Source organism: Poecilia formosa, unplaced genomic scaffold, assembly GCF_000485575.1.
Source record: "Poecilia formosa unplaced genomic scaffold, Poecilia_formosa-5.1.2 Scaffold168, whole genome shotgun sequence".
Classification (NCBI taxonomy): Eukaryota; Metazoa; Chordata; class Actinopteri; order Cyprinodontiformes; family Poeciliidae; genus Poecilia; species Poecilia formosa.
Window position 1 is genome coordinate 550810 of NW_006800107.1, and position 23410 is coordinate 574219.

The 23410-nt window shown below is 38.9% G+C and overlaps 2 protein-coding genes, 1 long non-coding RNA gene and 3 other non-coding genes across 11 annotated transcripts in view; 2 read left to right on the forward strand and 4 right to left on the reverse strand.

The window, feature by feature from the left end:
• The window catches only part of galnt14 (UDP-N-acetyl-alpha-D-galactosamine:polypeptide N-acetylgalactosaminyltransferase 14 (GalNAc-T14)), a 153792-nt gene extending 144182 nt beyond the window's left edge, over positions 1–9610 (forward strand). Inside the window, exons 14-15 of one of the 2 annotated variants that reach the window (XM_016677872.1) lie at positions 1243–1362; positions 1559–1739. In XM_016677872.1, coding sequence (XP_016533358.1) covers positions 1243–1362; positions 1559–1591 — 153 coding nt within the window. In that variant the 3' untranslated portion in view covers positions 1592–1739. Of the gene's footprint in view, positions 1–1242; positions 1363–1558; positions 1740–8153 lie in introns of those variants that run through there. The other variant, XM_007564779.2, reaches the window with a different exon arrangement.
• LOC107837698 (uncharacterized) lies at positions 604–22960 on the reverse strand. Its single transcript, XR_001663734.1, has 3 exons — positions 21991–22960; positions 5954–5957; positions 604–616 (listed from the first exon to the last, which is right to left on the reverse strand). It is a non-coding gene; the product is annotated as an uncharacterized LOC107837698 (long non-coding RNA).
• Positions 10127–19881, forward strand: angel2 (angel homolog 2 (Drosophila)). 5 transcript variants are annotated; one of them, XM_016677871.1, is made up of 9 exons: positions 10127–10490; positions 11916–12703; positions 13127–13338; positions 16578–16647; positions 17437–17867; positions 18133–18268; positions 18403–18490; positions 18575–18726; positions 18815–19881. In XM_016677871.1, the coding sequence occupies exons 2-9, from the start codon at positions 11923–11925 to the stop codon at positions 18988–18990; spliced, it is 2046 nt and encodes a 681-aa protein (XP_016533357.1). In that variant the 5' UTR covers positions 10127–10490; positions 11916–11922; the 3' UTR covers positions 18991–19881. The 5 variants fall into 5 exon arrangements, with proteins under 5 accessions (XP_016533357.1, XP_016533356.1, XP_016533355.1 ...); XM_016677870.1 differs by lacking the exon at positions 10127–10490 and adding an exon at positions 10733–10814; XM_016677869.1 differs by lacking the exon at positions 10127–10490 and adding an exon at positions 10836–11032.
• trnat-ugu (transfer RNA threonine (anticodon UGU)) lies at positions 13581–13653 on the reverse strand. Its single transcript has one exon. It is a non-coding gene; the product is annotated as a tRNA-Thr (tRNA).
• Positions 14731–14803, reverse strand: trnat-ugu (transfer RNA threonine (anticodon UGU)). The gene has a single exon. It is a non-coding gene; the product is annotated as a tRNA-Thr (tRNA).
• On the reverse strand, positions 16211–16283 carry trnat-ugu (transfer RNA threonine (anticodon UGU)). Its single transcript has one exon. It is a non-coding gene; the product is annotated as a tRNA-Thr (tRNA).
• Positions 22961–23410: the final 450 nt, after the last annotated feature.

Here is a 23410-nt window from a genome sequence, read left to right on the forward strand (position 1 = left end):
AAGATATTCACCTTACAATAACAAAATATGATAACTAAGAGAATTCATAAAAAGCACACACTCAGCAGTTTTTCATTGAGCTCTGAGGTTGTAGGTTTGGTTGTGTTGGGACTGAATCTGAAAAGTGCAAAGACACGCAGTAACTGAGCGGCGGGTGGCTCCAGCTGTGAGATAATGTATTGAACTGGAGCACCAATTAACCTCTGATGTCATTCCATTTGCAGCAGTTCGATAAATCAGTCAGTGTGAAACAAAGCCTGCAGCGTTCAGATGTTCTTCAGAAAACGCTTTACCTCAACTGGTTAGCTGGAAAGACCTCCACTTCTCCTTTTAACCATTTTCAATACTAAATACTTCCAGAACATGTACAGGAAAACACAAAGTCAGCAAAACCTGAGAAATCCATGGGATTACATGTAAAGGGCCTTGCTAGCTGCAGCGCCGAGTCAAAGATCTTGACTTCTCTGTTGAAGTTCTGATTATTGACTGCTAAAAGTTTGTCAAGTAAAGGCTCACTTTCAGGTAAAAACTGCTCACTGTTAAAGAGCAAAAACATAAAATGCTACAAAGTATTTTATGTAAATATCTTAGTTCACTTGAAATAAAACAAAACTAGCTTACCAGTATCTTTTCAGGAAGATATGTAGTCAGTAATTTCTTAAGACTTTTTTCTCATGTTATAATGAAACCATACCAATGCATTTAGTATTGCATTGGTATGGTTTAGTATTGGTACTAAAGTTACCATTTAGCATTGGTAACTTTAAACAAGCTCCTACTTCTTCCTGAAAAGTTACCTGTAAGTTACTTTTGTCTTATTTCAAGTGTACTAAGATACTGAAAAGTAGACTAAAAATACTCTGTAGATTTTGTGTTTTTGTAATAAAGTTCATCTTTGAGTCACCAATTCTTCATGTAACCAGTAAGGGATGAGGGACTGATCCAGAGGAAGCTGGAAGACTGTTATTATTTCCAAACTACAGTTTAAAGTGACAGTTCAGTACTGAGAAGTGTTTGCTTCAATAAAATATGATCATTATCATCAAAGTCCAGGGTGAATTATTCTTTGTAAAAACAAAACACTTGAGAGTTTAACCTTCTGAAATCAGAAACATTTTTGCTTGTTTGTAGATTAACGTAAGAATTTTCTGGCGGTGAAAGAGTTAAAATGTGCAGAAGGCTTATAAGCACACCATGGCTGCACGCATTGATTAATAACTGGAATATGTTTTGTTCCTGCAGGAGTGGGTGTACACTCACGGGCAGCAGATCCGTCAGCAGCAGCACTGCCTGTCGCTGTCCACCACCTTCCCTGCATCGCAGGTCCTCATGCTGCCCTGCAACATGGCAGACGGGAAGCAGGTCTGAACACACACACACACACACACACACACACCTAAACACACACACACACACACACACACACATCCTCAGCTCAAACTGACAGGTGGTGTGTATCTGCAGCACCGTCTATCAAATGGCAGGTAAATAAATCAAAGTGTTAATTAACCTGGAGATGAATTTATTTAAAAAATGACTGATATTCACACATGTGCAGATGCCTGGTGCATTTTTGAGCATGCAGCTTTGAAAACAGACACTCACGCATGTCATTACCTGACCACTGGGCACCCAGAAACTCCAGCAGCAGGGAACCACCTGACAACCAATAAATCACCTGAAGAAGAAGAAGAAGAAGAAGAAGAAGAAGAAGAAGAAGAAGAAGAAGAAGAAGAAGAAGAAGAAGAAGAAGAAGAAGAAGGGAGACATGAGAGTAAGGATGAGGAAGAGGAGAAGGGAGGATGGAGGAAGAGTATAGACGAGGGGTGGCAGAAGATTTTCTCATTAAACCTCACCAACTGTTCCAACGTGGAAAATCTGCTCCGGTGTGTTTGTGTTCGTCGCCTCCGGGTTCCTGCGATGTAAAACCCAACCAGAGGACGCATGGATCCAATCACACTCAGAAAACATGCTAATATTCCCACGTTCTGATATCTGACATGACGCACAATAAGATTCAGTTGTTATTTCATCTAAAAGTCATCCAGGCAGAAAATGAGAATCAAAATGAGAACGAAGGTAAAAGGGCATAAAAACAGAGAATCAGGAGAGGAGGTGAAAATATAAAACACGTCAGAGCGGTAAAAACGAAAGGGAAAGAAAGACAAAAAGCATAAATACACATAAGTAATCACACTTATAGCCAAAATATTCACACCCCTAAAGCAAGTTTTCCCTTTCCAGCTGCTAAACTAAAACCTGCAAACAAATCCAGGAGTAAAATGAAATGTATGTTGCTCAACTTTTTAATAATCCATACTTTTTTTGCACAGTCATATCATTGTGAGAGAGAAAATAATAATCTTCTATTTTATTGCATTTCCCGTTCAGCATCACTGCAGTCGGCTCAGTGTAACCAGGATAAGATATGAGAGGATCACCTGCATACAAATCCAGATATGATTGGCTGATCAAAACTTCACAACATTTACTGTTATTCAGTTCAAGACACAATTCCTAAAACAGAATCTTTTTAAGGTACAGAAAACTCCAAATCAAGCTTATTTTACAGTGGAGTAAATGTTTCAACTTATTTCTAATAAAACTTTTTTTTTTTGCATTTATTATTTAATGGTTTTTTGTTATTTTTCTGGGTCCACCCACTGTGTGTTTGAACGGCCCAGTCAAAGCCCAGACATACCTCGAACTTAGAGTTGAGGTTCACAGTCTCCATCCAGTCTGACTGAAGCTGAGGCTTTTTCAAAGAAGAAAGGGCAAAAATAAAAATAAAACCTACTTTGAATCTCCTGGTGATGATGAGACAGATTGTTGTTATTTTTAAAGACAGTGAACGCATCGCTGTGCATCAAGAGGCTGGAAGTGTGAAAAACAAGCTGCAAATGAGGAGAGCAGAGAATCCAGCAATGAGATGTGAAGAATTTAAAATGATTTTCTGAGAATTTATTAGAGGTTAAAAAGACAAGAACAAACAAAATGTACAAGAGATAAAGAAAAAGATGTGGAGATAGAAAATAACTGAAAAAGAAAAAAGAGACATTAAATTATACATTTGAAAAAGAAGATACAGCTTGAAGAAATGAATAAAACATGAAAATAATGAAACAAGGAAGGAACAAATGGAGGATGGATGGATGTAAGGGAGAGAGCAGGAAGGGGAAAGAGGGAGGAAGGAATGAAATGAAGAAGGAAGGATGGAGAGTAAGAAAGAAAAGAGGAAGGAAACATGAAAGGAAGTAAGAGAGAGTAGGAAACAAGAATGAATCAAGGAAGAAGAGTAGGAAACAAAGAAGGATGTAGGGAAGGATGGACTGTAAGAAACAAGGAAGGCAGAAAAGGAGGAAAGGAGGAAAGTATGAAACTAATTGTACAAGAGATATAGTTAATGAAGAAAGTTCATTTCCAAACATCTTTTCTCTCCCATTTCGCTTGACTTTGTTTGAAAGCAGCCAGAAAGTTGAGGAGGGAAACGTCTCCAGCAGGCCGACGTTTTGGTTTCGGTTGCTCTGCTGGAATATTTCCAGATCGTTTCACTACATTAGCAAAACAAGACTCTATGCTGAACCCTGGAGACGGAGGATGTTATGGCGACCGGGAGGCTGTTTGGGTCTGCATGCACGGAGACAGACAGGCAGACAGGCAGCTGCAACAGACCTGCAGGAGGCGCTGCTGCTGCGTCACGGTTACACACAAACACCATCTGGGTTTGTTTAGGCCGTTTCTGTGTGTACTGCAGCCGCGCCGCTGCAGCGCATCTCTGTCATGTAAATGAAACGTGTAAACCTTTCAGCTGACACACTGTGTGTGTGTGTGTGTGTGTGTGTGTGTGTGTGTGTGTGTGTGTGTGTGTGTGTGTGTGTGTGTGTGTGTGTGTGTGTGTCAGAAGGCAGGAAGTAGAGCGATGATAGCTAATTAGAACGACGATCCGGCAGAGAAACATCCCAGAGCTGACAGGTGGAGACTGAGGAAAGGAAAAATTGCAGAGAAGCAAAAAAACAGAGGGAGAGAAATAAAAAAAAAACACATAAAGACAGAACTAAGCAAAGAGGAGAAAACTGGAATCATTTTAAAACTGAACTTCCAAATTATTACGCATAAAATCTCACTTCCATAAATGAAGCAGCAGCACTTAGTGTCACATTCATCTTTAGTAAATTGCATGTCTGCCTGTAAACACGTTGCTACACTTAGTGGTAGCACAGGTTGTGCCTAAAAATGTCTCCTAAATAGAATGAAGTATGCAAAACGGTAGAATATTTTAGCACATTAATAACCTTCAGCTAACAAATCACAACGGCTGAAAATGTCAGAAAGAGGAGAAGTAATTTATGCTCTTTACACTACGGAGGAATCGCATGGAAGGGATACAAGTCCTGACTTTACACAGTATACAAAACTTAAACACAAACATAAAACACACATCTGGAATATTAATAATTTGTTCCCTCAGAAACTCTGTCTGATGTTTTTGCACCAAACAGTCTAAACAGCTTTGAGAAAAAAATGTTTCTGTCAAAATGACAGAGTATTAGAGCCAGACTAACAGATTTTTTTAACTTTCAAGAAAAACATTATAAAAGGAAGAGAAACAGATAATTCACATAAACATGAGGAAAAAGTTATTTCTATAAGAAAAATAGATTCTGACAGAAAAACCTTTTGTCAGCTCAGTTAGAGATTGGAAGAGACTTTAGATTGGGTCAAAGGTCAGTGATCCTAAATCCACATCACAAATTTTTTCTACTATAAATATGTTATTTTACATTTTTGCTAAAATTGTCACCAAGTTGTGACAATAAAATATGAGACAGATAATCTGTGAAAAGGTCGATCTCCTCCACTTCCTTCCTCCCTGTGCTGCTACTGAAGAAATGCACCACTTCCTACCAAAACCAACCAATCAGAGCCAGGAGGCGGGTCTTAGTGCTGTCAATCAGTCTCATGTACTCATTGCTAAATGTGCTATTGGTGGAAAAACACTTATTGTTCCAGGAAAATGTTCTAGCTATCGTCATCGGAGGCTATGCTAACTAGCCTTAGCATGCTGTGATGAGCTAGCTGTAGCGTAGCAGAGAGAAAGAGGGAGAGGAAGAGGGCAGCGCCACATGGAGGTTGATTGGCAGCGCTAAGACCCGTCTCTTGGCTCTGATTGGCTGTTTCTGGTTAGCACTAGAAGGCAGAAGAGCTCCATTTTTTTCACAGGTTATCATATTTACTGTCACGACATAGTGACAGTTTCAACAAATATGTTACAAAAATATCTTTTATAAAAGTTACCTACTGCAGCTGTAAGGAAAATAAGCTTATCTACTTTATTTAAGGAAAATGTATAACTTTAAGATGATTTTTAATCTTTTTTATTAGAAATGTAATGTTGTTTAACCCCAGTAAGAAAAGCTGCAGGCCTACAGCTGCTAAGTGAAATCTTAATAAACAAATATATATCAGAACCACTCTAAATTCAAATGTTCCTGCAGGATAAGAGTTAAAGTACGCTTTTCGTTTTGAAATCATCCAAAATGTTGCTTTTGTAGTCCACAGACTCTCTGAAATAAAAAAAAGCTCAGGTAGGAGAGCTGAATAGTGAAGTGAGCTGAAGCCTCCCAGGAGGAAGAGTCAGGCCTGTGATGACCTGGGATGATGAGATACGCTCTCAGCTCCCAGCGGTCGTCTGGAAAAGGAACAAAGTGGCCTGAACTTTACCAGAGCTGCTCTGACTTGCACAAAGACAGAGTAACACGACGTGTTCCTCTCATATTTGATGTCAGCTCTGCTGCAGCAGCCGGTAATGAGGTGAATACTAATTGATTTACTTTTAATTATCCCTCCCTCTTTTTTTTTCTTTCAATTACAACCCTCAGCGGCCCGTCGCTGCGCTGCGACTAGCGCCTCGTCCTGCCAGAGTTACAGCAGAGCTGCAGTTATTTTACAGGACAAAGCTTGCATGTGTGGGATTCGGACCCCACAATGCTGAACCAATCAGAACATGTTCATTCTCCACATCCTGACAAACTCTGAAACTCGAGTAAAGCATGGATATGATTTATATTTTGTGCTTTAATATTCAAATTTTGACCCTTTCTTTATCAATTCTCCAGTCTGATTGGCTCTCAGTCTGTTTCCCAGCTGTATGATATGAATAATATAATATTCTCCATCATTGCTATTTATACCTACACTCACCTAAAAATCTAACATTTAAATTTCTTTCAGTACATCTAATTCAGCTTCAAATGGAAAGAACAACTCATGTGTCATTTATTTTACGGTGATACTTTTTGTTTTCTCCCTCATTAAGCAATATAAAATCATGATATTTTAGTAAAAAACACTGTACAAAGCACCTGTACATGTTTACACGAAGCATAATCAATATTTAAAGAGATAACACAGATCCGCGCCCAGATGGAGGCTAGATTTAGAAGAGACCTCCATCTAGCGGCCATTAAGAGGAATTACAAATAGATATTTACCTAAATTCACCAAAGCCTTGCCAACATTTGAGATTATAAACTGAAAAATATTTAAATAACAGTTACATTTTAGCAAGATAGTTACAGAATCAGTGCTGATTAATGGTGAAAGTAAAAGCTTTTCCACATAATATGAAGGGAAGTCAACAGATTGGGTTGGAACAGCTGTAAGAATTTTCAAGATAAAAGCTCTGTGCTTTTTTTTTTGTTTATCAATCAAATCAAAGTAGTTTTTTTCCCTCTATGCTGCCAAAATTACATCATTGTGAAAACACTATTTAATTTCAAGAAGTTCTCTTCAAATATAGATAGTTATTATTTTAAGTCAATTAATCAGAATGGTAAATGGACTGAACTTATGTAGCACTTTTTCCGATTATTTTGACACTCAAAGCGCTTTACACTAGAGTCACATTCACCCATTCACACACAAACGCTCACACACCGATACGCAGATCAGTAGGCAAGTTGGGGTTAAGTGCCTTGCCCACTGGCACATCGACATGAGGCAGGAGGAAGCTGGAATCAAACCTTCAACCTTCCAATCACAGGACAGCTACTCGTCCCACAGAGCCACAGTCACCTGAAGTTGGTAGCACTGTTGCCACAGCAACAAGATCCTGTTGCCTGTTTCCCCCATGAATGTGTAGATTTTCTCCGGGTACTCCGGATTCCTTCCACAGTCCAAAACAAAATGTTTAGCTTAGATCATGATAAACATGTGATCAATATCAACGTATCAATTATGCATCAGAATATTCAGTCATTTCACTGAACTACGACCCAGAACTGCACAGCATTCTGGGGGATGTAGACAGAGGAAAGACTTTAGCCGCTCAACCTCTCATGGCTGCTTGCTAAGCAAGGTTAGTAGCATCAACTGGCTCTTTGGTTACCTAGCAACTCACTCACTCTTTGGTTACCTAGCAACAACATGTTGAGTAACTTGCGCAGCAGCAGATTCCTGTTTCTCCACTGTGTCTCATAACTGCTTAAAAATTAAAACGGCGTGGAGAGAAAACTGGATAAAAAGGGAAAAGTCACATCATCATTTTGGTTGTATTTCAGATATTTAAAACAAAAAAAAAACTAATCAATAAGTATTTATAATGACTGATATGAAACCCTTATATCATGACAGATTTTTCATGATAGTGTGTCATTATCATAAAATGAACGAGCTGCTCTGGTGGTCGTTGTTGTGTCTCTGTGATGGACTGCTGACCCGTCCACAGTGTCCCCCGCCTCTCTCCCTGCTGCAGGACAGACATACTTGTTGGTTTATCACTGTATATTTTTCCTGAGTAGTTACTATAAGTTTCCTATACTTGTATATGGAACCGTTGGAAATGGTGTCTAAGTTGCACTCCTCGGTGAGCAGCTGTGAAACATTTTCTTTGTTTTTATGCTAAACTCGGTGACAGAACCTTTGTCATCGTCAGAAACGTGTTTCTCTGCAAACGGCTGCATCGTCTCCGACTCGCTCTGCAGAGCGTGACTGAAGACCTTTTCAGAAACGTCTCGGGCGAATGCAGCTTCCTGGATTAAAAACATCCTCTTTCAAATGCAGCAGTGTCTGAGCGAGCAGCAAGAAGGTTGAAGAAAGCAAAAAAGAATAAAATATTAGCATACAACTTTCTGTTTTCTGTTCCTGTCCTGCAGCGGTGGCAGAAATCAGGGACTCACTTGGAGCACATCGTGTCTCGGTTCTGCCTGGACTCGGAGATGGCTCTGGACGGCATGGACTCGTCCCGCATGCTGGTCATCAGCCCCTGTGAACTGAGCGCCTACACACAGAGATGGGAAGTTCCCTTCTCCTGACCTCGTGACCCTGGGCCTCCAGAAACCTGCTTTATCACTCCGACTCTCCACCGGCGAGAGCTTTGGCCCAGCGCTCCATTTCCACTGACCGGAGCAGCAGGAGCGACGTCAGCACTGAGCTGAAGATTACCGCACAGAAACATGACGAAGACGAGTCGAAGGGCTGGAACATGGTGGAAAGCACAGAGGATCAGAAGGATGCATGGAAAACATGGGACAAATTAAAGAGTTTGAAACTAAGTGCACCTTAAAATTGCCAAAGCTGGGCGGAAACTTTTCACAATGAGGGAAAAAAATAACGTCTGGTTATTATTTACAACTAACATGTTTCTTCTTCAAGCTGTTTAATCAGAAAAATTAAAAGGAAGCACAAATCATGTTTACCACATAAACTCATCATCAACAGTGCAGATGGGTTTCCTGTTGGATTCAGCAGGAACGACTAAGACCTCGTCAGAATAAAAGCCATTCAGGCCGGGGATAAGTATTCCACCATTTAATCTAAGTTTGAGATTATTTTACATAATGTATTTTCAAATGCATTTTTCTGCAAAAACCTTAAACCCAAAAATATGTGAAAGTTGGAACAAATTAGCATTTTATTATTGCTTCATCACTTCCTGTTTTGCCAGCACTTTAAGTAGTTTTTGCCATGTTTTCTAGATTTTTTATTTTTTATTTTTTACCAATTTTCTGGTACAGATCAAACATTTCAGGTCAGCTGGATATTATCTCGAAAGGAACATAATGTTCTGAAGTATTTCTGCATCATTGTGTATTAGTGTCAGTTTGCAAAGTGCTGGCTTTTGAAGAAGTTGGGTCGTTCTCATTAAAACATCAGTCAAAAATAGATATTTTGACTTTTCAAACCAAATAATATTTTTTTTATTGCCTGAAAGCTTACATGACCTAATCTTCATGTTGATTCTTCATTGTGTGCAAATTGTTTCATTCTTTACATTATCTAGATGTTTCCTCTCATGTAGCCACAGAATCCCAGATGTAAAACATCTTGCAGGCCAAACAAAAGCTACATTTTATTTCTAACCAAACTAACAGGAAACATGTTATATTGCTGATGAAATTCAAACTTTCAACCCTCGGTTCATATGATGATGTTCCCTGTTTTCTTGTTTCTGTCATCTTGAGAATTTAAACAGATAAAGTTACTGCTGACCTACAAAATGTTCCTCCACCTCCCTCACTTTTTTCTCACTTCATCATGTGTTTGACATCTGCAGCTGCATCATCTTGATATCATCTCTGATTCCTGAATAAAGTTTTATAATTCCTCTTTCTATTTTTGTTAAATGACTGTGGTGTATGTGTGAACTGTGAGCTTCGATGTGTTTTTCAGCGTCTTCACCTGGAACCTAAATTCAGTCCATCACAATGTCTGTAACTTTTAACTCAAGGTTTATTACTTCTTTTTTCCCTGGGATATAAATTTGACATAACATTTGTCTTAGTCACGCTTCAAAATGGCCAGATGAGGCTGATCTTCAAATTTAAAAAAAATGTTTACAAGAAAATAATGACTCAGCTACACCAGGTATGTTTGAATAAAGATCCAAACCAACCTTCTTCCATTCTAATCACCAACAGTGTTGATTATCTAAAGAGACTGTCAATAGTTAAGTGCTGCATATCTATTGGTAAAAAGGGGAGTGTAAACTTCATTTAATTAAAGCAAATTCTTTCCCTCTCATCAAATATGCACAAATTATCCATATTAATTCAAATTTCTATTTAAAAAAAAAACAACAATAATTTATACAGTTTTTACGCGTTTTTACCAGTGGTGGCAGTATGTATGGTGGGGGCTGCCTTTTTCCCAGCCAACTGCTTGTGTCTTCATTCCTAGCAGGATCTCTTTAACGGGAGAATCCGTGTAAACGGAGAAAATGCTTTCCTGCGAACTGAAGCACAATAATTAGAGCTGAGACGGAGTGTTTGTATACACAGGGACAGAGTACAGTATGTTCAGGTCCCCATCTGATCCCAGTCCACCGTCCGTTTCATCCGCTCAGGGAATCATTAACCCGAACCTGGCTGCCCCATTTTGGATTTTAAAGACATTAAACAGCAGAAGATGTCACAGAGTTAAAGTTGACATTTAATCTTTTCGAACCGCTTTCAACTGCATCCCTGCTTTCCAGAGGAGAGAGTCGCTTTTACGTAAGTACAGCGAACTTTCCATCTGTCTACCTTCTTTCTTTGCGCAGCTGTGTTGAAATAACCTTAATGTTATTATTTTGTGTTTTTTTACAAAAACCGCAGTAATACTGAATTTATCAACGCGTTTTGCGATTTATAGAGACTTGACATTTCAAGCCGGTAAAATGGACTGTAATTAACTTAATTGTTTCCAGTCGGTACTGTTTTCTCGCCGTACCGCCGGAGTGTGTAGTTCGCTATAAACCCTGGCGGGGTTCGAACCTTCAAGAATTAGAGTTGCAAACGGTAGAAATGGACTACAACTCCCAGCGTTCAGAGGATGACGTAACAGCTGAAGATACGTTCGCGTAATTTTAAAAATGATGTTTCTCGCTGTAGCGCATTCTAAGGTGTAACCTAAAATAGATTTGAAGTATAAGAAGCATATTTTTCATTTTGGTTACATCGCTGGCTGATACGTTATAGTGTTTCTTTTCACTTGTATGTTTTGTTTTTTACGTTTTTGACACTATGTACACTCAACGAGAACAAGGGGAATTCAGGTAACTTTTTAAAGGTTTAAGCTAATTGTTTTATATTTGCGCAACATCTCGAAACTTTTTGGAATAATTTGCGCTTTTTAGCACACTTAAAGCTGCATTTTATTGGTAAAATAGGAATAATATCATACATCTCCTATGTATTTGAATGCATCACGTGCGTCATATTTTAAGGACATGAACTGAGGTTTGTTTTTGGTGCTGGTTTAACTAAGGAAATAAACGCCGACATTGTTCGTTTTTAATATTTTATTCGAATGCACTTGAGGCCCAAGGTAACAAATGGCACTTCCACTCCCGAAAACAGGTATGCTATGCTAATTTTAGCTAGCTGTTTGTAGAAACGGAGTTTGTATTGAATGAGGTGCAAGCTAGCCAAACATGTGTTAGCCCAGCTTTCGGTTGGTTCTGCTTTACCGGTGTATTGATCCAACCTTTTACAACTGGGATGGTTTAGAGTGAAGTGAAAATGTTATCTGCTTTCTTACGTTTACATTTTCAAATGGTTACAAATTATAGTTAAATAATTATGTAAAGATGCACCAGTTACCCCGCCAATATGCAGGGATTGCCAGTAATGCTGTAAAGTCATGTGTTTCCTATTTAATTGAGAAATGCCACCATTTTCATTCTATAAGCGCATGCATCAACCTCCTGTTCGTATTTTGTAGGAATTTGTTTTAAGTTTAATATGAATCACATGAAAAGCTTAGGACATATTCCTGTATACATTGTGGATAAACGTTTTCTGTTGGACTTAAAACCTCTTCTAAGAACTTTCTCGTTTTATGTTGTAATCCCAAGAATAAAAAAATGAATGAGTATTTTCATCAGTTCTTACATATTTACCTGTTTATAAACTTTCTGTTTGCTTTCTGAACTCCAGACCTCCCATGTTTCTTCACCGAGTGAGCTCCTTCAGTTCCTCCGTTCGTCCCAGAGGGCATCCCGCTCTCCACCGGGCCTCCTCCCACCACCAACCATTCGCCCCTCACCCTCATCCATGGTGGTCAGCCCCCAGATTCCCACCCTGGCCTCCTCGCCTTCCCCCACCTTACCCACCTCCTTGTCCACTCTTCACTGGTAACAGATTCCACTTTGTCAACGCTGGTGGTCTGCAGTCATTCCACACCTCTGTTGATGTCATGATGGAGCGTCCCGGCAGAGAACCTCCAAACAAACGATTGAAAAGTGGAGAGGACAGGAAAAGTGTCGGGGAAAATGTATCATCCAGGGATGGAGGAATGAGGGAAACGAGGGCCAGAGCCAGGGAGAGAGAGTCAAAGCAGGAGCAGCATCATCGGGATTTCAGAAGAGACGGTGAACTTCCAGCGAACCACCAGTCCAGAATCGGAGAGAAACCAAAAACCAGAGTCGAGAGAGTTTACAGCAGAGAAAGGACTAAATGTGAGAGAAGAAGCAGCAGCGACAGAACTAAAAACCAGCATTCACAAGCTGCAGGATCCAGGACTGAGCAGGAGAAACCCAACGTCTGGTTCCGTGGCAGGCCTGCTGAGGAGCAGCGGAGCCTTCAACAGAACCAAACCGGGTCGGCAGAACCTGACAAGGTTGGCGGTGTGGATGCAGGGAGATGGGCGGGGCTTCAGCACCAGCCTTCCAGTTCGATTCAAGCAGACAGACGACCTCCACGGCAACCTCCACATCCTGTTAACGGTCAGTTTCCTCTTTAATAATGTTAAAATGAAGCTCTTTAAATGTTCATACCCAATAAAAAAATAAATGTACGAGGACTTTAAACTCAAAATTCAGCAGAGCATTGGGGCCAACCCAAGTAAATAGAATTGAGAAAATGGTGAGAATGAAGTCTTACATGAATAAAATCATAATATTATGACTGTATTCTCATCACATTATGACTTTATTCCCATATTGTTATGGCTTTATCCTTGAAATGTTATGAGTTTATTCTTATACGACTTTATTTTCAGAACCATTTAGATTCTTATGCAATTTCTCATAAGTTTATTTTGGTAAAACTGACTTTATTGTCTTAATTTTTTTGTCAGTATGGTTAAGCAGAGCAATCCTCCCAATTTGCACATTTTGTCAGATGAAATTAAACCTTATTTTCTTCAGCTCTTCAGAGGTACTGGGAGACCTGCAGTACTGAACCCCAGCCACCAGGGGGCAGCAGAGTGTTTGACTTCTCTGTGATGTCCTACAACATCTTGTCCCAGGATCTGCTGCAGGATAACGCCTACCTGTACCGACACTGTGACCCTGCCGTTCTGTCCTGGCCGTACAGGCTGCCCAACCTGCTGGCAGAGATCCAGCAGCACGACGCCGACGTGAGTGGACGACATAAAGCTTGAAAATATTCATAACATCTAAAAATATACTCATTATTCCTCATATCCATCATTTCTGAAATCACTGAGAGGTGGCTCTTATCAAGAAAATGTTTCTTTTCTGTATTCCTACTCCAGACATAGTAGGAATACCTTGTGAAAACTTGAATTTCCTTCCTATGTTAAGAAGCTCTACCTTCAATTTTAAAATCATTTAAATAAAACAAAATAATAAATAATTTAGGCCCCAGCGAGATTTGAACTCGCGACCCCTGGTTTACAAGACCAGTGCTCTAACCACTGAGCTATAGGGCCTCACCTGAGCAGAGGTGTGAATCAGGTGTAATTAAAGTTTCAGCACCGTGGACACACCTTCCACTGCAGCTGGTATGACTCCAATCAGGCCAGTTGTGTCTCTGCTCAGTGTGTCTGTAAATCTGTTCATTATTGGCTTTCAATGCATCACTGGATTGTAGCATTGTTGTGATTCCCAACCTGCAGGTCAAACTCATTCAAACTGTTCCACACTTGTGTTTTTTTTGTTTTTATCTAAATCAGGAGTCCTGTGGCTCTTTTTCCACAATGGCTCTTTAAGAAAATGTGCAGAACCAACTGTTTTGTAAATATAGATATAACAATTTCAGATTTTAGCAGGGTTTGTTTTTAAGGTTTTTCTACAGAATAAATCCTGCATTGATTTTCCACAACACAATGACACATTATCAATAATATACTTATAGAAGTGTACAGGGTGTAGGATGACAAACTCATTTTCATTTTGATCCACATCATGAATCATAATAATGTCCTCAAAGGGTCGGTTGTGTCAGAAATTGATAAAACTACCAGCTAACAAACCGTTTGAAGTGTTTTAGCTTTCTCTGCATTCAATGAGTAACTTTAAAAAATTAGATTTAGCATCAAAGTAACAAACAATCAAAATCTATTTTATTTTGACTGATAAAGTAATATTTTTTAATGTTTTCTTGCAAACAAGAAAAATACTCGACAACTAAAATTGTTAGTAGATGACGGTGAATATGGAGATAAATTGGGGGCAAAAATATTGTTTGAAAAATAAAAATGAAAAAATTGAAACTGAACATAAGGTTGAATGTTATATTTAAGATTCAAGCTCTTTTTTCTTAAGTTTCAAATCAATTTTTTTTTTCAGCTTTAGCAACGAACATTATGGCCCCTAAGAAACAAAGGGACCTCCATAAAATGCCACTGCTGTAACATCTACAAATTTATGTTAAATTTATTAGAAGCGAGATATGTGGATAGATTTTGGTAAATATTTTGCCTCAACCATGTTGATGAATTTTTTGTTTGAAGGCCAGCAGTAAATAAGAAATGTTTGACTCTGCAGGATGAGAAAATAAATTTATCAGGCCCCAGCGAGATTTGAACTCGCGACCCCTGGTTTACAAGACCAGTGCTCTAACCACTGAGCTATAGGGCCTTACTTACAACAGCTGGTAATGATGACTCATTTACACCTGTACACACAGTACAGACACACCTTTACATCACAGTTTGCTTTGTGATCTGGTTGAATTAGTTTTCAGTCAGATAAACTCAAAACGAAAGTAAAGTTTCCTCTTGATAGGACAGAGAGGGTTTATTTTAGCTTCAAAAACACAATGAGATGCATTCAAATCAATAAAAAAGCTTCAATAAATATGTTATAGAAAGGGCCTTGAAGAAATCTTCTTTTAATCTACGATGTTCATATCTTATTTGTTAAGTTCAAATGCAGTTGTGCACCGACCGCAGTTTTCTGGCCGATCGCTGATTACCAATATTTACCAATTCTGATTTTGGCCAATACCAAAATATTTTTGTCTGAAATGTTGCTAAATATAGTAAGAAAGTCACTTAGTTGACAACAGTGGAGTGACTATTAGCTGTGAATGGGCTGACCTGTCAGTCAAGCCTCTCACAGCAGAGGAAAAGAGGACAGTGGCTGATTTTTTTTTTTTTTTTTTTTTTTTTTTTATTTATTAATTTTTTTAAGGCATTGCAGAGGTCGATAAGAATGTCTAAGAATAAGAGTCATATGAAGCTGATCTTCTCTTAAGATCAGATATGTGCACCGATATCCAAAATTAAGGATATCGGTGCACCCCTTTAAAATATTATCCACTGTTAAAGCTTTTAAGGTACCTTACACGACCCAAAAGGAGAAAATGCTTCTATCTATTGCTCTATTTCATTACTGTAGGACCTACAGTTAATCAGAACAAACAACCCAAACAATCTTAAAGTTAATGCTTTCTATTCAAATACCCATAAAGCTAAAAAATAAATAAAATTAAAAAATGCAAGAGTAGAAATGTGGAAATTTGGAAAAGTATGGAGTTTTATAATTAAAATAAAAATCACCTGCTGGTCAAATTCTAAGAGGCAACAAAGTCAGTAATTTAAGTTTTACCAGCCTGAACCATTTCCAACAGTTCTGTCAGGAGGAATGGGCCAAAACCTTCTGGAAAGAAGCAAAAAACGTTTGACCCAAAACGCTCAGGAGATGTATGTAAACTTCTGACATCATTGGAACGGCTAACAGAAATAAGTCTTAGAATAAACAGAGATGTTTAGGCTGATTTATTTTCAGTTAGAAACATCTGTCATGTCATTTTTCTCTTCTATGTAATGCAATATGTCTAACTTGTCCAAAATCAAGAGACAGTTGGAATATTATTCATCAGGTGGGATTTTTTTTCCTCAGATTTTATCTGGTTTATTTGTGTTTAAATCATGTTTAACATCAGAAACTACTTCCAGTTGCTGTAGTACGTTAGATCATAATTGTGTGAATTATTTGTTGATTTTAAAAATGTGTAAAAAGTCGTAAATTGAAAAGTAATTTAGGCCCCAGCGAGATTTGAACTCGCGACCCCTGGTTTACAAGACCAGTGCTCTAACCACTGAGCTATAGGGCCTCACCTGAGCAGAGGTGTGGACCTGGTCTAGTTAAAGTTTCAGCACTCCGGACACACCTCACTCTGTCAATGTGATTCCATAAATATCACCGGATGTTTGATTTTAAATGTCATACCTGAGCAGCGCCTCACCTGGTTTGGTACCAGACAGACCTGTTGGTTCTGTTAGCAGCTTCTTTCTTTTCTCTGTTGGACGTCAGACGTTTAAATAAAACTTATAAACAGGAAGTTATGAATACTTGGTGCAGCTGAAAGCGTGAAAAGTTTGAAATAAATGTTTTCTTTCTGTCCCAGATTCTGTGTCTTCAGGAGGTCCAGGAGGATCACTATGAGAACGAGATCAAACCAGCTCTACAGGCTTTAGGTACCAACTCCAACTAGTTCTGAAAAATACAGAATTTATTACAGCTTTATAGAATATATAAAGTATAATATGGTGGAAAAAATGTCTAAGCTTCCAGATTTTATTCTTTATCTTCTATTGATAAAACTAAAGATGAATGTATTATTATAGATCTAGGACCATAACTCAATATTTCAGTCAACATTTCTGTAGCTGTATATTTTTATTTACTTTTCTGAGAAAATTAGACAACAGATCATGTAATAGAGTAAATCTCTCTTTCGATCTTGAAGTGCTGATATGAGAATAAAGGAAATAAAGTTTGGAAAAATGTAAAAACTCTTCATTCTCTCATTGAGAAGATCCCATAAAAATACAGTTTCTAATTATATGTAATAATATCCTTGAGTTTTGATTTGGCACAACTTGACTTTTTATTCACTGATAATTTTTGGCTTTTGAGTTTCTGAGAGAAACGGGAAACTAAATGTTTCAACAATAAAAAGGGCATTTAAAGGCTGAAGTAACCAGATTATCTCACATTAGGACTTTAATCTGGACCTGCTCCTCTACTGGGTATGAAAGCACAGAAACAATTAGAGAAACAAAATAAAAGCATCACAAACTGTACATCACCTCTTACACCAAGCTGACAGAGATGTTTATGAAGTTTAACAGTTTGAATATTTCAGTAACTATATCAGCCTAAAGGTGTCAGAAAGTGGTGATAAAATGTAAAGAACGTGCTTTATTAAAAGCTAACGTGTGTGTTGGTGTGTGTGTGTGTGTGTGTGTGTGTATGTGTTTAAGGGTACCAGTGTGAATATAAGAAGCGGACAGGAAAGAAACCAGATGGCTGCGCCATCACCTTTAAATCCTCCCGCTTCTCGCTCGTCTCCTCTACACCGGTGGAGTTCCATCGCCGTGGCGACGCGCTCCTAAACCGGGACAACGTGGGCATGGTGGTCGTGCTGCAGCCAAACACCGGCGCCGCCCAGTCCAATGCGTCCTACTCCATCTGTGTGGCCAACACTCACCTGCTCTACAACCCTCGCCGTGGCGACATCAAGCTGGCTCAGCTAGCCATCCTATTGGCTGAGATCGGCCGGTTGTCCCGCCTCCCCGACGGCTCCACCAACCCGGTGATCCTCTGTGGGGACTTTAACTCGGTGCCGTGGAGCCCGCTGTACCACTTCCTGACCACAGGCTCTCTGAAGTACAAGGGGCTGCAGATTAACATGGTGAGACGAGACTAAACGATTAATCATGATTAATCAGGTATTGAAATTATCGTCATATAAATTAGTTATCAAATAATTAACTTGAGCATAAGAAAGAATCTGCTGAATGTCTATTTTATCCGATTGATTATAATCAATTACTAAAATAATTGTCAGTTGCAACTCTAAGTGGTTTTGGCTCTTTTTAACATGTAATCATGAAAATAAACCTTGTGAATCATTCTGTGAGGATTGAAAGGCCTGACTCGGTTCTCCTGTTGTGAAGGTGTCGGGTCAGGAAGCAGGTTCCAGAGGTCACCGTTTCCTCACCCCTCCCATCTGGTCCCCCAGACTGGGAATCAACCAGAGCTGCCAGTATGAGAGCAAAGCAACAGAGGAGCCGCGTCCCAGCAGCCCGGCAGGTGAAACCCGATTCCTCTCCGTTCAGACTGGACCAGCTCACTCAGTCTGAACCCGATCCGGTTTCAGTTCATTTAATGTGAACCCGAACCGGTTTCAGTTCATTTAATGTGAACCCGAACCGGTTTCATCTCAGCTCTGCTGTCTCTCTCAGCTGTGGAAGGAGGAATCTCTAACCTGACGGTAGAAGATCAGGCCTCCGGAGCCTCATCTGATGTTGCCAGGTAACCAGATGATCAGGCTTTAAGCCAATCAGAGCAGTGTGAGGCCAGGTGTGTGTCCTGAATGATTCTGACCTCTGATCTTAGGTCAGAGCCAAACTGCTCCAGATACAGGATCAATCATGACCTGAAGCTGCAGTCGTCTTACGGGCACCGCCTGCTGCCGGACGGCCGCCCTGAGGTCACCACCAGCCACTCACGCACATCCCTGACCGTGGACTACATCCTGTACAGCTCAGGTACACACACACACACACACACACACTTGTTTTTCTGTCATTATTAGTAGTAACAGTTTCCTGTTCTCTCTCGGCTCACCTTTATTAGATATAAACGCAACCCCTTCACTTCCTGGTGGGCGGGGCCTCCAGCTCCTGGGCAGGCTGTCATTGGTTGGGCAATCAGAGCTGGAGGAAGTCCACAGACTTCCCAACTGGCACCACTCATCCGACCATCTCCCTCTCCTGGTCAGGTTCCGCCTTGGTCCAGACAGCTTCACATGAAGGAAAAACTGGATTCAATCCAACCTTTAGAAAAAAACCTGTTTTATTTGTTTCTGAAAACTGAAACAAACAACGTGTATGTTTTTAAATGGAGAAGAATTTTTATTGCTGCCGCTCGTATGTTTCCATACGGAGTTCAGAATTTGCACAAAGAATTTATCGTTTCATGTCTCCATGGTGATGATTTACAAAGTAAGTTTAGAAAGTATATATATACTGACCCCAAACGTTAAAAAAATTATATGCTAAATTCAATATGCAGAAATGAACCAACGTCTTTGACTCAGACAACAAATTTCATCATAAACATTAATTTTTGCTTATTGTTGATTGATGGCAGCTGATGAAAATTCAGATTTATCATCTTCTTTCCTCCACTGATAACATTTAATATTTGCGTCAATCAGAATATTTTTCAGTTCCCTTTGGGATCAATAATGCATTTTTGAATTGAATTCGACTGAAGGGAGATGGTTTGTTGTTTTTTGTAACTTTAAAAGTTTGAGGTTAAATGTATTTTTTAAATATATTTAACACATTAGCTGCTGGTTTAATATTAGGAATTATGCAGTTAAGTTTGTTTTTTAATAAGATAACGTTTTATTTTACAGTCTCGTTTTATAAGTTAATGTGCCAAAACTAATAAGATCATCAGTTTATTATTTTATGAGTTTTAATTATTTTTATTACCAGTAAGAGAATGATCTATGCATCTCATCATCGTATTTGGAAAACGTACTGTTTATGTTTTATCTGGATGACTTCCAGTCCATCTGAAGCTGTTATCATCTTAATGTGATGGTTTGGACTCTATATGCTTTTCTACTGTTTTGTTTGTCAGTTTGGGGAAGTTTACAGTTTGTAAATAATAAATTTGTATTTTTACACCCACCTGCAGTTTGCTTATTGATGCAAGTATTTTCTGCTTTAAACTGCAGGATGTTGTTGCTGTCGGTATCAAACCAAGGTCAAATGTTTCACAGATTTTCACCTGAAGGAAAGTCTGGTTTCATTCTGTTAGAATTGGGTCGGAGTTAAGGGCTAGGGTTATGAAACGATCCAGTCAGAGAGAATTTGGACAAATGTTTCTGGTTTTCCTCAGCAGTGCTGCATGCTCAGCTTTCAGACCACTTGGTATTCTGCCTGTCGCTCTGCAGCAATGCAGCAAAGAGCCTCAGCCGGATCTGCTACCTGCCATACTTATGAACGTTCTGCACTGGGACAAAAATGAGCTTCCAACTGTTAGTTACTGAAGACATTTAACCAGTCCTTCAGCTGTGGTACTGAACAGCATATCGCATGACAGAAAAGAGAAGTTTGATATGTCAATAAGACGTTTTGGATGTTTACTGTATTGCCACTAGATGGCAGCAGACAACCTAATTCACCTGAAATGGTGACAAGAAAAAGATGAGACCATCATCTAGCCAAAGAAACAAACTGTAGAGCATAACGTTAAGACAACATAAGTTATGTTTTCATTTACATATTGCATGTTAAATAATGAATACCATTTTTCAGTAATAAAGGTTTTTTTTATGGGTACGAGCCAAGTCCTGATTTTTGCTGAGCAGACTTTCTCCAGTCTTTGAGGTTGGAAGGTCTCTCTGCCATCACCCTAATCCTTCATTTCCTCCTCAGGTTCACTGGAAGATTCAAGGCTTTTACACACATGCTAGAAGTCTGTAATATATTTTAAAATCATTGTGGCATAAAGTCCTTTTTTTTTCTTTCATGTTGCACAGAATAAAGGGTTACATGGTGTGACCGTGATTTATTCTACACACATACTATAGTATGACGTAATAAACACACATTTTTTTACAGCAGGTCTATAGTGTGATTAATTTGTGTATCTTTCTTCTTAGTGATTTGTGGATTCTTAGATATTTATATAAAGGTGAAGAGAATCTGCTGTGAATTTTAACCAGATTAAAACTTCAGACTTTAATTGTGCCGCCTTCACTCTGGGGGAAGAGATGCAACTTCAGTCATTGATCTAAATGTCTGAAGTGTGTTTGTAGTTTTGTACTGAAGTATGGGATTAATAAAGTATATTCATTCATTCATTGGTCTGAGGGACTTGTCATCTTTACATAAGAGCCCCCCCCTCTGCATCAAACATCACATTCAGGCTGCTGACACACAGCAAGGTAAACCTTCCTGCCTCTAAATCCTTAAAACGGAGCAGAGATGAGAATTGAGGGATTATTTCTGTAAGTCTGCGGCCCCCATGAGCCTCTCTGGAACACGCTCACATCTGCAGTTTGACATAAGCTGATTATTTTATCAGAAGCCAGGGCGCAGCGCAGTGTTGGCGTTTTCTGACTGGATTTCTCTCCTGTTAATTTTGACAAACTTTGCTGCTTAGTTCATTTTTTAAAAAGTAAATTTAGAGTTGAGTTTCCTCATCACAAGTAAACATTTAACTCAGATGTAACCTTTTCTTCACAGACTCATCAATAGTAATTACATTCACTAAAATAAGTAAAGAGTTGGAAGAAAGGATATATTATAGTGTTGGTGAGCCGGTGTTTTATTCTAAAGATTGAGCATAATGTGAGGGATTTTATGAAATCTGTAAAAGATACAAAGAAGCTGAAATAAACAGAAGTAGAGGAACATGTTGTTCTGAAACCGTCTACATACAAACGAGGAACACCTGCTGAAAAACATAGATTTATTTTTATTAAAACAACACATGCTGCTACATTTGGAGATAAAAACAGTTGATTTAACAGGAGAGGAACAATGATAAATTACCAGGTTTCACATTTTTGCTTATTTATCTCCAGAGTACAAAACGACAGGAAACTCAGTAAAAACCCACAAAACTCTTGTTTTCAAAGCTCTTCAGTCCGTCAGACTTTATGGGTGTTTGATTATATTTAGAGGCGGTGGAGGGTTTGAGGTGTACACACACATGCAGATGCCTGCTTCGTCACGTCGAACTGGAGCGTTATTAAAGGCCGACTCCAGAGTCAGGCATGAAGAAGCTACTTCAGTCCAACATGAAGAGAATATTTAAAGTAAACATTTTTTTGCACCCATAATGAAAAATAAAACAAAATAAAAATCAAATTTAAATTTGATTTGTTAACACACTGCTGAGGCACTGGTAATGCTGGATATGATTTCTGAGTTTGATTTCTTTAAGAGATAGTTTGAAATCTTTTTTTTTTTCATGAAGTTGTGCATCTTTTTAATAAAAAGCTTTGTTTGGTCAGCCAGTCTCATGTCTTACAGTTAACAGGAGTTAGAGCTGTGGATCTGTCCTGGTTTAAAGCTGGAACAAGCCGTCCTCCTGCGGCATGTAGCTGGTTGTTGTCATGCTGGCATCAGAGGCTGATGAAGCAGCAGGAGCTGAGAAACGAACGACTGAAAGGCTTCAGATGAAACACTGGCTACAACCACAAAGTGTTTCTTTTTGCAACAAAAGAGTTTCATTCAAAATCAGAGTACAATCAAAGCAAATATCCTAAACAGACTTGAGTCAAACACAAAAGAAAACATTCAGAAACTTTTGAAGCTGCTTCACGCAGAAAAGTAAAAGATGTGGAACTTTTCAAAACATAACATTTCTGTGTGCTTCTTTACGCTAAAAGACACGAGGCTTTTAAAGAGAAGCCGCAGTAGAAACAGGATCATTTCGCTGGTTTGCTGCTGAGTCCCAGATCTACATCAGAAACGTGTAGAAACGTCTCAGTTTGTTAACAGCACCGACATAAAAGCTCAGAATGAATCTGAACGTTTGTTCAGACAGGAAACAGTCGCTGAGGAAGACTTGGTTTTTGTGTTGTCTCTGCTAACAGCTGCTGCATAGCTTTAGCTTTTAGCTTTAAATGTTTCTGTTGGCAACTAAATGCACTGGTTCTGATGGAAAAACATGATGTGAAACATTCAAAGGAAAATCCTTCATCAATCAATTTATGCAACCATAATGCAAAATATGTATGCATGTATATATATATATATATATATATATATACATGCATACATATTTGTCACATGTTTTATGGATATGTTTATCTTGAAAGATGAGGGTTTTTTCCAAACTGAAACATAATCTAGTTTGGTGAGCTAATAAAGTCAAGGGAAAAAACGATTATAATTAATTATAATCAACAGTTCAGTCATGACAAAAACTAAGTACACCCTTCCATGTGACTTAAATGTTCTGGAGTTAAGCCCACCTGATCAGAACCGGGTCATCAGCAGGACAACGACCCAAACAGCAACAAATCTATCAACAGGATGGACGAAAAGAAATAAAGGAGCGGCCTAGTCAAAGTCTAGATATCAAGTTCATTACAGTAAGATAAATGATCAGTTCAGTGATTCATCCATTAGAACTGATCTGGGGTCAGACTCTGAGGTCAAACAGGTCGACTCCATTTCATTAGTTTATTAAATTAAGCCT